Source organism: Hibiscus syriacus, unplaced genomic scaffold (genome assembly GCF_006381635.1).
Source record: "Hibiscus syriacus cultivar Baekdansim isolate YM2019G1 unplaced genomic scaffold, ASM638163v2 tig00112988_pilon, whole genome shotgun sequence".
NCBI classification, from domain to species: Eukaryota; Viridiplantae; Streptophyta; class Magnoliopsida; order Malvales; family Malvaceae; genus Hibiscus; species Hibiscus syriacus.
In genome coordinates, this window is record NW_024063432.1 from 300,646 (window position 1) to 318,155 (window position 17,510).

Consider the following 17,510-nt stretch of genomic DNA (forward strand, 5'->3'; position numbering starts at 1 on the left):
ATTTTACGTCATATATTAAGGAAAATTGCAATAACACCCTCTATATTGTTTTTCAATTAGATCCTTATTTTTTATTGAATAAAATTAATATTTTATAAATATTTTGTTTCGAGTCGGATTTAGATATTACCTAAAAAGGTAAGTCGGGTCCGAGTTGAGTGAAGTCACCCTAGACTCGGGCCCATTCGAGTTTCGAGTGAAGGATGCATATGTTTCAAGCCGGCTCGGGTTGATCTGAAACTCGATCCAATCCGACACATGCTTATCCCTAGACGCAGGTGCTTGAATTCAGAATCTAAAAGAAAAACAATATTTCATTTAATCATTGAATCCACTTGATGAATTCATATTAGAGATTTATTAGATTTATTATGAAGTTAAAATTATCATATAACATATGGAAGAAGAAAAAAAGACAAACTTATACTTGCAAAAAAATTTATAAGTTCAAATTCGCTATATGATACAAACACAAACAAAATAGGCGTCCGTTCGTGGACATCACCCTCGTCCCTCTATGCAAACACGTCAATTGCATGGCCAGAGAGGCAACTCGCTAAACCATTCACACAGTAACACCCCCAAGGAATGGGATGCCTTAACGTCAACAACCTTTATGTCCTGGTCGAGTTAATCGTGGGTCACACTGTTGGTGTCGTCTGCTCCAGTATGTTGTCCCGAGTTGATTGGTGTCCTTGATTTCAACATCTTTGTTGTCAATGTGAAAGTTTGGATGAGAGAAAGCTTCGATCTTTCATAAAAGTTTACCTTCGCCGCTTTCTGTTGCAAAATAACTTTGGTAAGAGACTCTTATGCCTATAAGTTTCGATCTTTACACAACCGTTGTCACTGCGTGTGAGCTTTATCCTTTGCTTGAAAGCTAGTATGAATCCGACCCATATACGACCTGTAAAAGTTTCAGCCCATACACATGTGTAGGCTTGATAGTAAGCTAAAACTTTTACCCAACCTGTTAAAGCTCAAATTTGTCCAAGCCCAAAACATTAGCCCAAAGCAAATCGAACTGGTCCAATCAAGCCAAGTTGAGTATTTGAGCCCAAATAGAACACAGAAGCCCCAAAACCATTAACCCATTGTAGTAAAATTCTTTTTGCATAAATTGTTAATTGATCATCCCCTTTTGAAAGTATATATCAAATTATCCCTCAAGTGATTGATCAAACCCTAAGAATTCACGAACCAAGTAACCTCAATGGTAATGGAATTGTTGTTATTTTTTGGGGTCTCGAGTTTGTGTATCAAGAAAGTCAGAAATGTGAGTGTTCAATATTAAATGATTGAGAATTATCTTTGAACAAATACGATCTTATGTTTATCCCATATTAATTAAAAAAACTATAGTAGAAGAAAGGGGGCAGGTAGATCTGCCAACCACAAAATGATTGTTGGGTGAGACCTCTCTTGTGTTGGATAAGAAATTTCAGAATAAATGGAAAAGAACTTGTGAGGAAGATAAAACAATTATGGGTAAACTATGTATTTAGTGTATAAATTATCAGTTTTAGTACCTAAAGTTTCATTTTTTTAAATCGTACATACATTTAGTTTTTATTTCATTTAATATCCCGCCATTGAAAACTTAACGTGTTTAGTACCTAAATTATCAATTTTGGTCCATTTTAGAACCTAAGCTTTCAATATTTTCAAAGTCTAACGTTAAATTCTGAATGGGTGTACTAAAATAAACTAAAATTAAAGTTTATAATGGTGGGTACTAATATGAAACAAAAACTAAATTCCATGTATGGTTTTGAAAAAATTAAAAATTTTAAGTGCTAAAGTGGACCAAAACTAATAGAGTAAGTATTAAGCGTGTAATTTGCCCAACAATTATTTATCAGCTTATGCATGCTTTCCAAGGAACCGTATCAATAGCGACATATAACCTTCATCTTCAATGTTAAAAATAATATAACGAGAACTTTGATCTTTGTTTGTATTTTTATGTTATTTTTAGGGTTTATGTTCGATTCGTGATTGATATTATTAATAATATTAATTTTGAACGAATTTTTTTCTTGACAATTTAATGTATATAACAACCACATCCAGCACTTGTTGATAGGTCAATTTGGTTGGAGTTTATGATATAGTGATGTTAGAGTTTATGATTGAATTTTATTTGATTCGGTATGAAAAAATCATGATCGGACATGTTTGATGAAGAAATAAATTAGAACAAAAAATAGAGATAAATGGTTGGCTATGGTCTTCAGCTCAGGGATGGATCGAGGGGGAGATGTGACAGTTGTCCCCTAAAAAATTTAAATTATCATGTATTTTATATTAATAATTTATTTCGTTCCCTAAAATTTTATAAGTTCGATCTCCTTAAAATTTTAGAAGTTCACCTCGCAGCATAAAACCCTACGTTCTTTCCTGTTCAACATAAGGATATGATATGGTCTTATTCAACTAGGCTTGATATTGTGTACGAACAATTATATAGATATATGATTCACTTACATTTAGTGTAAACGTTTTAGTATTACACATAATTAAGATTGCTGAATGAATAAAAATAGAATGTTGGGTTATCTCATTATTATTTTTAAAGTGAATATCTTCTCATTTCTACTATTGATTTTAACAGTCTATTTTCACTCATCTAACGATTCTAAAAAGATGTAAAACTTTTAAGTTTTACACTATGTTAAAAATAAGGGTGCTTATCGAGCGAGTCGATCGCAAGTTGGTCAGTGCTCGACTCGTGCTTGTTAAAAAAATTTGATGCTCGACTCGACTCATTGCTCGTTAAGCTCGTTAAAATTGTGCTTGACTCGTGCTCGTTAAGCTCACTAAAAAATTACCTTATTTTTTAATTAAAAATAAAATTTACTAATATTATATGAAGATATTAGGGTTGGATTTTTTTTTGTATTAAAATAATATTATTAACTAATAATATTTTATTATTTATTAAAAAATAATAGATTAGTTAACTTATTATTTGTTAGTATTTATTAATAAATTAATAATTATTATTTAGATTTACTTTTTGAATGAAATAATTTTGAAGTAATTACTAAAAATATATTTCAAAAATTAACAAGTTGTTTGCGAACTTATCGAGTCGAATTAGACTTTGTTCGGCTCAGCTCGTTAAGGTATCGATTCGAGTTCTAGTTCGAGTTGAGCATTTACCGAGTTTTTAAACTCGTTAAGCACCCCTATTAACAAATCATGCCTTATATATATATGCACACATGGGATAGGATCCACTTACACGATGTAAAACTCTTTTATCTTTATACAAATTTAAGACCGTTGGATAAGTAAAATTGTTAATTAAGATGACAAATAGAAAATGAAAAGATATTCACTCAAATTTTTCTTCATATTATTTATCTTCGAATATAATAAATTTTTTCTTTACTCGTGATTCTTTTAAAGACTTTTTACGTAAGCATGTGTATCTTTCTTTATTATTATTTTACGATCGTTCACTCGTTATTATTTATAATAAGGTACATATTAAAAAGAATATATATTTTTTTAATATTTTCATGATATTTATCAACACCACAGACGTACACAAATTCCAATATCTTAAAATTTCATATATTATAAATATCACCTCAGTAGTTAACGTTAAGATTCCATGCTTGTCCCACTTCTTCCCTTCCTCACCAAACTCCCACCAGAAACTACCAGTTTTGCTTGAAACAGGCATAATCACCCAACAATATGAAACAAAACAATCAAGTGGTCCTTCAAACACACACGTGATCTCATCTTTCATATGAACATACTTTACCTTTCCAAGGTGCTACATAAGTTCATAATTATTATTCTTAATAATATGAGGTGATTATACGATAGTATCTGTTTAAAATATTTTTTAATATATTCACAACATGTACTCTTAAAATACAATTGCTTGAATATATATCTTTTTAAGAAAAATAACATTTCGTTTCACCGTTAAGACCACTGAATGAATTCTTTATTCTTTATCAACATAAGACAATCACACGGCGAGAAAAAAAGGATTTTACATCATCATCGTAATACTAAATAAGTATAATGTTAAAATTAGCCTCCAATGTTTAACAAAATGATAATTTTGTCTCTTATTTTATTTTTGGAGCATTTTGAACCCTAACGTTTCGTTTTACGGAAAAAATGCCCCAAACATTTGATACACTAATCAATTTGCCATTTATTCTTTTTTGAGGGCATTTTAACCCTCAACGTTTCGTTTTAAGTTAAAAAACGCTTTTATTTTGGAACGTTATTTGTGTTAACTAATAATTTTCATACGTAGAGGAAGCTTTTTGCCCTAAAGTGAAACGTTGGGATCAAAATACTCCAAAAAATAGAGGCCAAAATGACCATTATGATAAACATTGAGGGCTATTTTTGGCATTATGCCTACTAAATATCAAAGTTTCTATCCCATGAGTGTTTTCTTTACTGCTTCTGGTGATATTCTTGCAGAATCCATCAGTTTCTCATATGAATAATTGCTTGTAGTTCCTGGAAAAAAGGAGAAGAATCTGATGAAATTACGAACTTTAATTAGAACTTAATGCTCCACAACCAATGGAAATACTTCTATGGTGCGTTTGGTTCACGAAATGTAAGATTATCAGTGGAAATAAAAGATTACCAGGGAATAAGATTACTGGGAATGTTGTATTTTGTATTTGGTTGGTTTAGCAGGAATGTAAGATTACAGTATTTGGTTAAATGAATAAAAAATTATTGGAATGTATATTTTACCAAATTGTCCTTATTATATATTTGTTTTTTAACAATTTGAATTATACTATAATATTACTATAATTAATTTATATATTTTCTTTAAATATTTTAAATTCATAAAATTTATATAATTTTTTTACAAAATTTAAAAGATAAATAGGTTTAATGAAATGGTAAAATTTTATTTTAACCCCTGAATTTCATATAAAATTTTAATTATAGATTTTTTTTTGTAAATCTAAAATAGTTTAAGGATAAATTTGTTGGATAACCTTAGTAGAATTTTTATTACTCAACGACAGAAGAAGGATATTTTTGAAGAAAAAAAATTAAGGGCATTTTAGTCCAAAATGCCCTTAATCCAACAATACGTAAGGGAAGGGAGATAATCACATTCCCGGTAATATACCCAAAAAAATCCACTATTGGTAATAAAAGATTACCAAGAATAAGATTACTGGCCAACCAAACGATCTTCATTCCCCCGGTAATATCTTATGCCGTGAACCAAATGGCCCCTTAGGGTAAACTAAATATTTAGTCATCCAACTATTTTTGTAATTCCGTTTGTCACTTAAATATTTGTTTTTCAAAATCATATCTACTGTTATATTCTCGTCACCTACTATTTAAAAATAATTTTTTAGTGATAGTTTTTTCAATAATAATATGGTATTACCGTATGGTGACACATCAACATCATCACTGATAATTTTTTTAACTATAGACGATCAAAACAAAACAAAAATGTGATTCTTTTAAAAAAATAATAATTGAATGACCAAGAGATCCTATCACCTGTAGAAGATGCATTGCTTAACTGCGCTTGTGAAGAGTCACTTGTACATCTCGACAACCAAGAAGATTCTGCTGCCAAAAACCAGAAGGACCGGATTCTAAATTATACCAAAAAGATCATGATTAGGTTAAAAATAAAACTTGCTAATAAGTTAGCACCTGTTGATGAATTCAAAGATCTCTTGCAATGCAAAATGGCACTTTGGATGGCATCCTGTTGGAGTAAATCATCTTTCCGGTTGATCGGTGAAGCCGCCGTGGATAAGCCACCTGAGACATTTTTCTTGTGAGTTTGAATGTTGTTCTTGGAGACCTTTACGTACTTGGTTACATTCAAGTATGTTGTTATGATCAGATCTTTGGGTAATCTCTTCAATGAATGATCTTCTGTTTTCCCGAAACTATTTTTTCTGGTGATGCATGTACTAGTGCTCCGAGCTAATGCTCCAAGTTTCGGGGTTGATCGAGGCTTGGAGCTTGCCTCGATGGGGATGATCGGAGACAAAGAACCTGCTTTTTGGTCGGCTTTGACGGCGATGGTGTGGCCATTTACGTGGTGGTTGGACTGAAGAAAGGGCAGTTCCAAGTCGATGAAAGAGTTGTCTCCTTCATCGGAATGATGATCGGAGGCTAGAACCTGGGTCTTCTTCATCCAAAACCGGAGAAAATTGAGAGCTTCCATATGGAGAGAGAGAGAAAAGACAAGGAATATAAAGAAATTCTTTTACAGTTTCACTAATCAAAATCTAAGAGAAATTGCTTTACAGCTTTGCCTACGTTTTATGGGTGCGCTTGAAAATGGTGTCGCACTAAAGAGAGAAGTTTAATAAAGGGTAAATTACATTGGTGACCCTTTAACTATAAAGGGGTTTCAATTAGACTATCGATCTTTTAATTGTAATAATCATATCACTTAAATATATAAATGACACCAATCAAGTCATCTACTATTAACATTTGATGGAAGAGTTGATACGACAGTAATAAAATTGATATCATTATAGATTTAGTGATGTGTTTTATCATCTTATTAGAGGATTAAATGTATCGAATTAAATTAAAGGGTAAATTACACAATTAGTCTTTAAACTATTAGTTCTTATTTGTTTTAGTACATAAACTTTCAATTTTTCAAAACCATACCTAAAGTTTAGTTTTTATTTCATTTTAGTACATCACCATTAAAAACTTCAGTTTTTATTTTATTTTAGTACTTCATTCAAAATTTAATGTTAAGTTTTAAAAATTTGAAGACTGTATATGAAGACTGTTCAACTATGTATTTATTTATTTATTTATACATGCATTGCATTTTATCTTTATTTTTAATTTTCTGACTGCTAGAGGTCTTCCACGGAAGCTGCTCTCAACCTGGCGTTGGGGGCAGCCTACTACCCTACCTCCCCCTTACCCCATTACATATGAGAATAGGGTTTTGTTGTTGTTGTTGTTTTAAAATTTTGAAAGTTTAGGTACTAAAAGTGACAAAACTGATAGTTTAGATACTAAATGTGTTAAATTTTTAACGGTGGGATACTAAAATGAAATGAAAACTAAACGTCAGTACGATTTTAAAAAAAAATTGGAAGTTCAGGTACTAAAACGGACCAAAATTGATAGTTTAGGTACTAAATGCGTAGTTTACCCTAAATTAAAATTGAGATCAAAATGATAGAATATATAAGTAATGAATACTAAGTATGTAATTAAATCAATTTTTAACTATCACGTTAGCTCCTCCGTTAAATGATAATGATAAATGGTTTGACTAACATCATTTAAATAAAGTGATCTGTTTGATAAAATTGAAAGATAGATGGTCATATCAAAATCACTCTATAGGTAAATAGTGACATGTGTAGTTTACCTTTAGTGCAAGTGTTGATAATATATAAATGTTATAAAATATTTGAATTATTTTTATTATAATGTAGTCCAAATTTTATTGGTGGGGTAGCTTTGCTTTTGGATAATGTAGTAAAATGTAGGTATGACTGGTTTTGCTTGCAAATCAGTTATATTTTTGCGTGAAGATATACAGCTACACCACGAGAGGGTGAAAGTGACAAAATCCTTGAATTATAGATGTTGATTAGTTTATATAATTAATTTTTTAATTATAGTATTGAATTTTAATTTCCATTTTAATTATATTATTATGTCGTTAAATTACTAACAACATGATAATATAACTGATAAAGAATCACACCAAAATAATATCATGTTGATTTTACGGTTTTGATATTTAAATGTTCTAAAACGACATCGTTCTATTAGATAAATTTAAGAAAAAGAACATTAAATGCACTTCTAAGATCTAATACATTTAAAAAAACTAAGCACCCAACCACCAATTCAACTGAAAAGCTTGTTATGTTAATAACAAAAACAATATTGAAAAATTGGGTAGAGAATGCAAATCATACTCTAATTATATGATATTGTTTTATTAAGTTCCACGATTATTAAAGTTATAAAATAGTCTTTTGATTATGGAGTGTTGCTTTGTTGAGTCCCTCAACTATTAAAAGTTACAAAATGGTCACCCGACTATTCATTATGTTCTAGACTCGTCATTTTCCGTTAAAAATTGGTAGTTGTTTAAGTTGGATGTAATATGATGACTGAGACATGATAGTTGTTTGAGATTTTGAGATCAAATTTTAACATATAATCTATTTTAACAAAAAATATGAGTTTGGAACATAATGAATAGTCAGGTGACTATTTTATAACTTTTAATTGTCGATGGACTCAATAAAGTAATATCATATAATTAAGAGACCATTTGTGCACTTTAGCCTAATTAAAAAAATAACCCATGATATAAAAAAACTGCAGCACTGAGCGCAAGAAGAGCCATATATAAATCGTCAAACATGTATTAAGGCTGCAGTGATTATCGAATAAGTTATGGTCCTTGAAGCTCAAAGGTGGAATAGTCCCAATTCGGCCCTTTTTTCTGGGCTTTTGTGGACTCGAATGAAATGGTGTATGAATTTTCATCAACACCTTGGACATTTTGAGACCTTTTTCAAACTTGTCGACTCGATTTGTGCCTCCTTGGAGATTTTTTTTTGTTGTCGTTCTGATTTTTAAAGCTTCGTCTTAATTAATTCGGACCAACCTGGGTCACACACCTGATTATGGTGGGTGAGTTTCCCAACGATAATTTTCTGCATACACAAATACTCTCCCTTGAAGATTTTAATAAGACATAATGTAAACAAAATACACTTAAAATTTTATTTTTTGAAGTATTTTGGCCCTAATATTTCATTTTGGGTAAAAAAATCTTTCCGTAGATGAAAATCATTAGTCAATAAAAGGTTAACACTTTAAATTAGGGGCATATTTGCCCTAAAATTAAACGTTGAGGCTCAAAATGCTCTAAAATAAAAGAACAAGGGTCAAAGTTACTATTTATTTAAATGTTATAGGATCCTTTTACACTAAAATTAAACAACGGGGCTAAAAATACTCCAAAAAAGAATAAAATCAAAATGACTATTTAATTGAACATTAGAAATTTTTTTGGTATTGTACCTTTTAATAATGTAATACAACTTATATATAAAATTTGGTGATACTTGATTATGTGTTTGGCCCTAGAATTAGGGTTTGATTTCTTTCATTATCAACATCTTTAACTTTTTTTATTTTATTTGATAAATAAGATGGTGACACATGTTGTTATTTTATTTATCAAATAAAATCAATTAAAAATATCTCAAGATTATTAACAATAAAAGATAAAATGATTTGGAAGCTAAAAAGATAAAAATTATCATATCAATATTATCATTAATTTTTTAACTCAAATAATTAAAAACATAAACAAAATATAATATTATATATAATTTAGAAAAATAGTTGGATAGTCAAAATAAAAACATAAAAATAGATGATGTACTTAGGAGCATTCCGGAAGACCAAAGAGTTATCATAGGGGGAGACTTCAATGGCCATATAGGTAGTGCAACCGACGGGTATGACGGTGTTCATGGGGGCTTCGGTTTTGGTAGTAGGAACGAGGAGAGGCGTACGTTGATTGAATTTGCTACTGCACATGATTTGGTGGTCACTAACTCCTTATTTAACAAGAGAGATGCGAACTTGATTACGTTTCATAACGGGGGACGTTGTACCAAAATCGACTACATCCTGGTTCAAAATCAAGATTGATGGGCTTGCATTGACTGTAAGGTGTTCCCTGAAGAGGCATGTGCATCACAACATAGATTGTTGGTTTTGGTGTTCCGCGTACGCCACGAGCGGAGCACTCATAGGTGGGCTAAACTTGGTAAACCTAGGATCCTTTGGAAGAACTTACATGGAGCGACAACTGATGACTTTAGGAGTAAGGTTTTGTATAATACAGGTTTTGGAACTACAAACTCAAATAATGTAGATATGTTATGGAAAAATATGGCAAATTCTATCAGAGAGGTGGGCAAAATCACCCTTGGGTTGTCGACAGGGAAGGCCAAGGAACATAAAGAATCGTGGTGCTGGAACAACGAAGTCCAAACTAAGGTGAAGACAAAGCAAACTTGCTTCAAGGAGTTTCTACAATGCAATGATGACGAAGAAAGGTCGAGAGCTAAACAAAAATACAAGGAGGTAAATCGGGAAGCCAAGAAAACGGTGGCTAAAGCAAAGGATAAGGCATATGAGGAAATGTACAAGAGATTAGACACCAATGAAGGACAAAACAACGTCTTCAGGCTTGCAAAATCCAAGGAGAATAGGAAAAAGGATCTAGGTAGCATTAGGTTTATTAAGGACAACAATGGTGTTCTTTTAGTGAAAGATCATGATATTAAGAGGGTTTGGGGTAGTTACTTCTTTGGCTTATTTAATGGCGGTGCCTCTCCCTGTAGAGATAGTATCGTTGATGGGTCAGCCGACCATTATACTACGACCAATAACTGCCCTACAAGTAGGATTGGGTTTAAGGAAGTCAAAATGACGCTTAGAAAGATGGGAAGGGATAAAGTTTTCGGTCCAGATCAAATTCCTATCACTGTGTGGTTGGCCCTAGGAGAAGAGGGAGTTAAGTGGTTGACCAACATCTTCAATATTATTTTAGAGACTGCCAAGATGCCAGAGGAGTGGAGAGAGTCTACGAGGATACCAATCTATAAGAATAAAGGAGATCCCCAACGTTGTGGCAATTATAGAGGTATTAAACTACTCAGTCATACCATGAAGCTATGGGAAAGGGTGATAGAGGCTAGATTGAGACAGGTTAATAGGGTTTCGAAAAACCAATTTGGCTTTATGCCAGGCAGGCCTACTACGGAGGTGATTCATCTACTTCGATGGTTTATGGAGAAATATAGGGAAAATATAGAGATCTTCACATGGCGTTTATTGACCTTGAGAATGCACATGATAGTGTTCCCCACGATACGATCTGGAAGACCTTGGAAACAAGACAGATCCCAATTGCTTATATCCGGGTGATTCGTGATATGTACTGTAGATCTACTACATACGTCAGGACTACAGTTGACGACACCGAGGCATTCCCAGTGGAAATCAGACTCCACCAGGGGTCGGCTCTTAGCCCTTACATCTTCGCCTTGATTATGTACGACATCTATTGCGCGACACCAGACGGTGTACCATGGTGTATGCTTTTCGCTGACGACATTGTCCTAGTTTCTGAAACAAAAACTGAGCTGAATAGTAGACTGGCTACCTGGAAGACTGCTTTGGAAGAAAAAGGTCTAAGGATCAAAATTGAAAAGACAGAGTATTTATGTTCAAACTTCAATGGAAACCAAAATGATGAAGATGTAGAAGTATGCATAGAAGGACACGTTCTCCCCTCAAAGGATTGTTTCAAGTACCTAGGGTCTATGATACATAAAGATGAGGGTGTAGATGATGACGTTACACACCGTATAAAGGCGGGATGGCTAAAGTGGAGGGTTGCTACTGGAGTTTTGTGTGACAAGAATGTGCCTCTAAAGCTTAAGGGAAAATTTTATAGAATGACAATAAGACCAGCGCTGTTGTATGGATCAGAATGTTGGGCAATCAAGAAGGATCACGTAAGGAGGATGAAGGCCGCAGAAATGAGAATGCTTCGATGGGCATGTGGTAGAACTCTGTGGGATATGACACCAAACTCTACTATTATGTTGTCCTTGGGGTGGTGCCTGTATCCGAAAAATTGAGGGAGGGAAGACTACGGTGGTTTGGGCATGTCCTTAGGCGACAACCGTCAGATGCAGTTAGGAGGGTAGAGTCTATTATAGTAGACGGTGCCATAAGGAGAGGACGACCAAGGCGGAAGTGGGAAGACTTCTTGAGATCTAACTTGATGGATTTAGCCCTTACCGAGGACATGACCTCTGATAGGAAAGTATGGAGACTTAAGACCAGGGTAGCCGAGTAGTGCTGGTCACATCCATAGGGTTTTTCATCTCTTTCTTCTTTTAATACTTTTGTAGTAATTTCCATGACTTCTACTTTTTATACGTTCTTTCATTGGAATTTATTAAGGCTTAGAACTAGGGTAGCGGAGTAGTGTTGCCTTAGTTTAGGTTTTAACCCATTTGGCTTTATTCCTTCTCGTAGCTTGCTATCGTTGACTTCTGTGTATCATTCTCTTCATGTTTCCTCTTTTAAATTGAGTCGGGTCTTACGTTTCTGTCTATATGCAGAGATTTTTACGCAGGGATTTATTTGTAGGGATTACTTCCCATTACAAACGCGCATATGATGACTGCATATGAAGATTGTTTAACTATGTATTTATTTATTTATTTATTTATTTATACATGCATTGCATTTTATCTATATTTTTAATTTTCTAACTGCCGGAGGTCTTCCACGGAAGCTGCTCTCAACCTGGCGTTGGGGGCAGCCTACTACCCTACCTCCCCCTTACCTCATTGTATATGGAAATAGGTTTATTGTTGTTGTTGTGGCCACGATAATGCTTTTGAAAAAAAATCAATTCCCCAAATAATCCACCCACGTTTTATTTCTAATGATAGGGTATTTTCTATAGTAATTGTTGAAGACGCATTGTAGGCTATGCGGCTTGAGGAAGTCTCCAGGATTTTTATGCGACTTAAAGGAGGCCAAGTGAAGACTCCATGCTTTTCACGAGTCTTCAACATCCCAAACGAAGCCTCTATACTATGCGTGTAAAATAAACTTTGCATAAAAAAATATTTTAGATATATATATGTACGAGTTGAGGTGTTATTTTATTGAAGGAAAAATAGTAAAGACTGAAAGAGAAAGCAAGCAATTGGAAGGAGCATTCAGTAGAGTATTTGAGAAAAAATTTAACGAAATCTTCTTTCATTTTCTTAAGTAAGTATTTGAATGATTTATATAAATCTTTTATATTTTATTTCATATTATTCTGTTAAATGATATTGTTGATTTCATTTGCATATTAAAGAGTGAGTAAAAAGTTGTTTCGAGAGTTTTTTTTTTTTTGTAAATCAAGTTGTGGGAAGAAGATCTCAAGTAAGTATGAATATATCTTATTTGAAGTACTACTATTTATTATTATGTTTATAGTAGTTATGTAATATTTTTTAAATTTTTATTTGAATTTTTGAATCATAACTATACATTTTTAATAATATTGATTTAGTATTTGTAGTAAAAATGTTAAAACATTTATATCATTTTGCCTTATTAATTATTAAAAATAGTATTAAAAAATTTAATTATTATTTAAATAATAGCAAAATATTATTAAAATATTTTATGTTTTTATTCTAAATATATATATATATATATATATATATATATATATATATATCGTATGTAGAGAAAAATGAGCAACAATTTATTCATGATCGTTCATTATAATGGACAAATTATGGAAAATGAGGTCGGTGTTGTTTTTTTAATTTGAAAGACCTATAAATATGATGTTTAAAAGATATATCACATTTGTAGAAAATGAAGGAGAAAGTAGAAAGAAAATTTTGTTTTACAATTGATAGGTTAAGGTACATGTTTATGATATGTCTCAATCTAGTCATGTATGTTATAGTACCGCTTGAAGAAAATGATGTTATTATAACCATTATTGAAGTGCATGACTCAACAAATACTTCAGTTATTGAGTTATTTGTTGAGGTGTATAAGATATTTGATGTTCCTGGGTCGTCAAAAAATGTGGTTGGAAATTCATCTTAAATGGATTTCAGAAGTGAGTTTGAGGACCTGACATATAGGTCGATAAACAATTTTATGGCGATGTTAGAAAGTGCAAATAAAGTCGGTGGGACATCTGCAGCAGCAAAGTATGGGGCAAGAAACATACATCATCCAAAATTGACTGTTGATGTTGACGTTGAAAATCGTTGAGGAGAAATACATGATGATTCTAGTGAAGATGAAGAAACTGATGAACCCAATTTAGCTAATGATGTCATTATTTTCGATGGTGGTGAACCTTATTTGGCCAATGATGAATATCTGGCATCGTATCAACCTACTCTTTACATGTACGAGATACATTATGACGCGATAAGGGCACATGAATTCCCAGAGATGCCATATTTGACCTCAGGCTACGTAACTGATTCATCTAAAAATCCTGGTGAATTATCAGTTAGGAAGAAATCTAGAGGGAAAAATGAAACTACATTAGCGATTAAAGAGTATTGCATAAAAGGTCATATAGATTACAAGGTTGTAGAGTCCAACCATAAAAGTCTATATGCAAAGTGTTTTAAATATGGCCCCGAGTGTAAGTGGCTGATCAGAGTGTCCAAAATGTTGAAGCAAGATGCTTGGGTCATCACAAGGTACAATGGTCTTCATATATGTTTGCAAAACTCCATTGAACAAGCCCACCGACTATTGGATTCTGATGTAATATGCCAAAATATGAAGGTGTTGGTTGAACAAAATCCAAGGATCCCTTTTTCAGTGTTAGTTGCATCCATTGGAGACCAGTTCTAATACAATGTAAAATACAAACCGGTTTGGTATATGAAGGAGAAGGCAAGGAGGTTGGCATATGGCGATTGGGATACATCATACAATGAGCTACCAAATTTGTTACAAGCTATGAAATGATTCATCCCGTGAACCATAGTGAAATCTCAAATCATGTATGCGTATAACCTGGATTGAGAGATATTTATCGGTATCCTAAAATAAGTCAAAAAAATGACATATATTGTGTATGAACTAGACTGTCGGACTTATCAACATCAAAATTCCCCAAATCAGTTGGAGTGTATATGCTCAAGTTGCATATATAACTTCTTCATCGATACTATAACGATCGAGCTTAAATTTGTTCTCCAACCATGATAGCCTCAAACGCGACCCTTTTAAAATTGATGGTGGCAACGTCTTGCAGATGTACTTATGACAAACTAAAATCGGGTCCTTTTCATTTTTCCTCACCATTGACATTCCATTTATTGGGACACCAAGTTGTAGGGCCACATCCTTGAGAGTGATCGTGCATTCTCTACGCGATAGATGAAATATATGAGTTTTAGGTCTCTATCATTCAATAAACACTGTGATCAAAGCAGGGACCAGCTTGAAATCTCGAACAAATGTGACGTCGTAAAATGTAGCCACTTTCAAATCATGGATAATATGATTGTGTGGCTCATCATAAACAATGATTCAACTACGAATGTGTCACTGCTCGTATTCCTTCAATTATTTAATTCATTTAATTAATCATAAAATATAATTTTCATATTTAATAAGTCATTCTCAAATAAAATATATTATTAAATACTAATACCAACGCTCTCAAATAAGTAGAAATATGTTGATCATCTAGTCTCAGAAGATTATTTTGTGTTGTCATACTTCAATGAATATGTATAAAAAATCTGATATTTTTAAATCAAATATTAATGATGAAATAAAATAGTCTAAATTAATTTGAATAAAAATATAAATTAAATTTAAAAATAAGATTATTTTCTTACAACCCTACATTATGTTTCAACCGATCACCACCCAACAATAATGGGCAACTAAACAAGCAGGTAATGAAATTGTTTGCATTTGTGCGCTTGTTTCCAACCCTATTTGTATAGATATTTTAGAATGAAATTTTCTAAATTAAATACTAAACGAAAAAATAAAAAATAATCTAAATTAATTTGAGTAAAAAATATAAATTAATTTGAATAAAAAATATAAATTAATTTAAACAATAAAATAACAATACAAATTTTACCTTTTTTATCTTTTCTTTCAACACAGCTTTCTTATTTCCTTTTCAATTTTTTGTGCTTCCATCGGGGTAAGTGTAAACAATCTCCCTTTTCCTATATATAATATTATCATCCATCACCCATCCCATTTAATAATGCACTTGTCACACCTATAAGGTAAAATTTATTTAAATTATTTAATTTAATTAAAGGAACAAAATGGATAATTCGCCACAAACATTGATTCAACTACAAATGTGATGTTGCTCGTCTTCCTACAATTATTTAATTCATTTAATTAATCATAAAATATAATTTTCATATTTAATAAGTTATTTTCAAATAAAATATATTATTAAATACTAATACCAACGTTTTAAAATAAGTAGAAATATGTTGATCATATAATCTCAAAAGATTATTTTGTGATGTCATACTTCAATGAATATGTAGAAAAAATATGATATTTTTTAAATCAAATATTAATGATGAAATAAAATATAGTCTAAATTAATTTGAATAAAAAATATAAATTAATTTAAAAAATAAGATTATTTGCTTACAACCCTACATTATGTTTCAACCGATCACCACCCAACAATAATGGGTATCTAAACAAGCTGGTAATGAAATTATTTGCTTTTGTGTGCTTGTTTCCAACCCTATTTGTATAGATATTTTAGAATGAAATTTTCTAATTTAAATACTAATCGACAAAATAAAAAATAATCTAAATTAATTTGAGTAAAAAATATAAATTAATTTAAATAATAAAATAACAATAAAAAATTAGTTTTTTTCTTTTCTTTCAACACAACTTTCTTCTTTCCTTTTCAATTCTTTCTGCTTCCACCGGGGTAAGTGTAAACAATCTCCCTCCTCCTATATATAATATTATCACCCATCACCCACCCCATTCAATAATGCACTTGTCACACCCCAAATTTCTAAGGTAAAATTTATTTAAATTATTTAATTTAATTAAGGGACCAAAATGAATAATTTTGGAAAATTTTGGATCAAGTTTGAATATATAGGAAGTTTGGGGACTAGTCCCATAAATAACCTATTTTTCTGGTCAGTTGAAAAAAAAGATTAGGTGTGGTTGAGAGGTGTTGAACCCATGACACTAAGTTCAGAAGCAGCTATGCCTTAGCCATTAAGCTAGGGCACTATTTCAAATTATTTTGATTAAATATATATTTTATAAGTTTGGCTTGGGTTATAATACCTCAAATCCAAAAATGTTTCAACCCCAACCCATCGTCTCTTCATCTCTAACCATTTTACGGCCAATCGTGGCTTACACTGCCATCATCAGTGTGTTCGCCATCGTCTAGCGACCGCAACCCAACCTTTCCCTAGCTGTGAAGGTCAACTGTTTACCGTGGAGGAAGCTACAAAATTTCGTCGAGAAATCAATCAATCGCCACTACTTTCGTAATTTTTCAATCTATTTCATCGTCGTTGAACTGCACGATCACCACCGTTAGACCCCATGGACATTACCGATTAAAATCCCCTATCATTGACCAGGTGGTCGTGCCGTCCTTCAGAATTGAACGGTTGAAGTTTCGATGGAAAGGACCCCAACCGTTTGGGTATTCACAATTTTTGGCCGCCCACTCTTTGGTTCGACTCACCGTTGCTGCAATGAAACTCCTTGTCGTCGTCCGATCAAAAACGACTAAAGTCATTGTTCATCATCGCCATTCTCACCGTCTGCCATGGTCAACCATCATCCCTGACCCCATCGCTATTGTAACATGTCACCACACACCGCCACATGCGCGTAGAGCTCTT

At 32.3% G+C, this 17,510-nt stretch overlaps 1 protein-coding gene across 1 annotated transcript; it reads right to left on the reverse strand.

The window, feature by feature from the left end:
* Positions 1-4,309: 4,309 nt before the first annotated feature.
* Positions 4,310-6,255, reverse strand: LOC120185033 (probable membrane-associated kinase regulator 5). Its single transcript, XM_039189365.1, has 3 exons — positions 5,686-6,255; positions 5,527-5,595; positions 4,310-4,500 (listed from the first exon to the last, which is right to left on the reverse strand). Exons 1-3 carry the CDS (start codon positions 6,206-6,208, stop codon positions 4,415-4,417), a joined length of 678 nt encoding a protein of 225 aa, XP_039045296.1. The 5' UTR covers positions 6,209-6,255; the 3' UTR covers positions 4,310-4,414.
* Between the last annotated feature and the right edge of the window lie 11,255 nt (positions 6,256-17,510).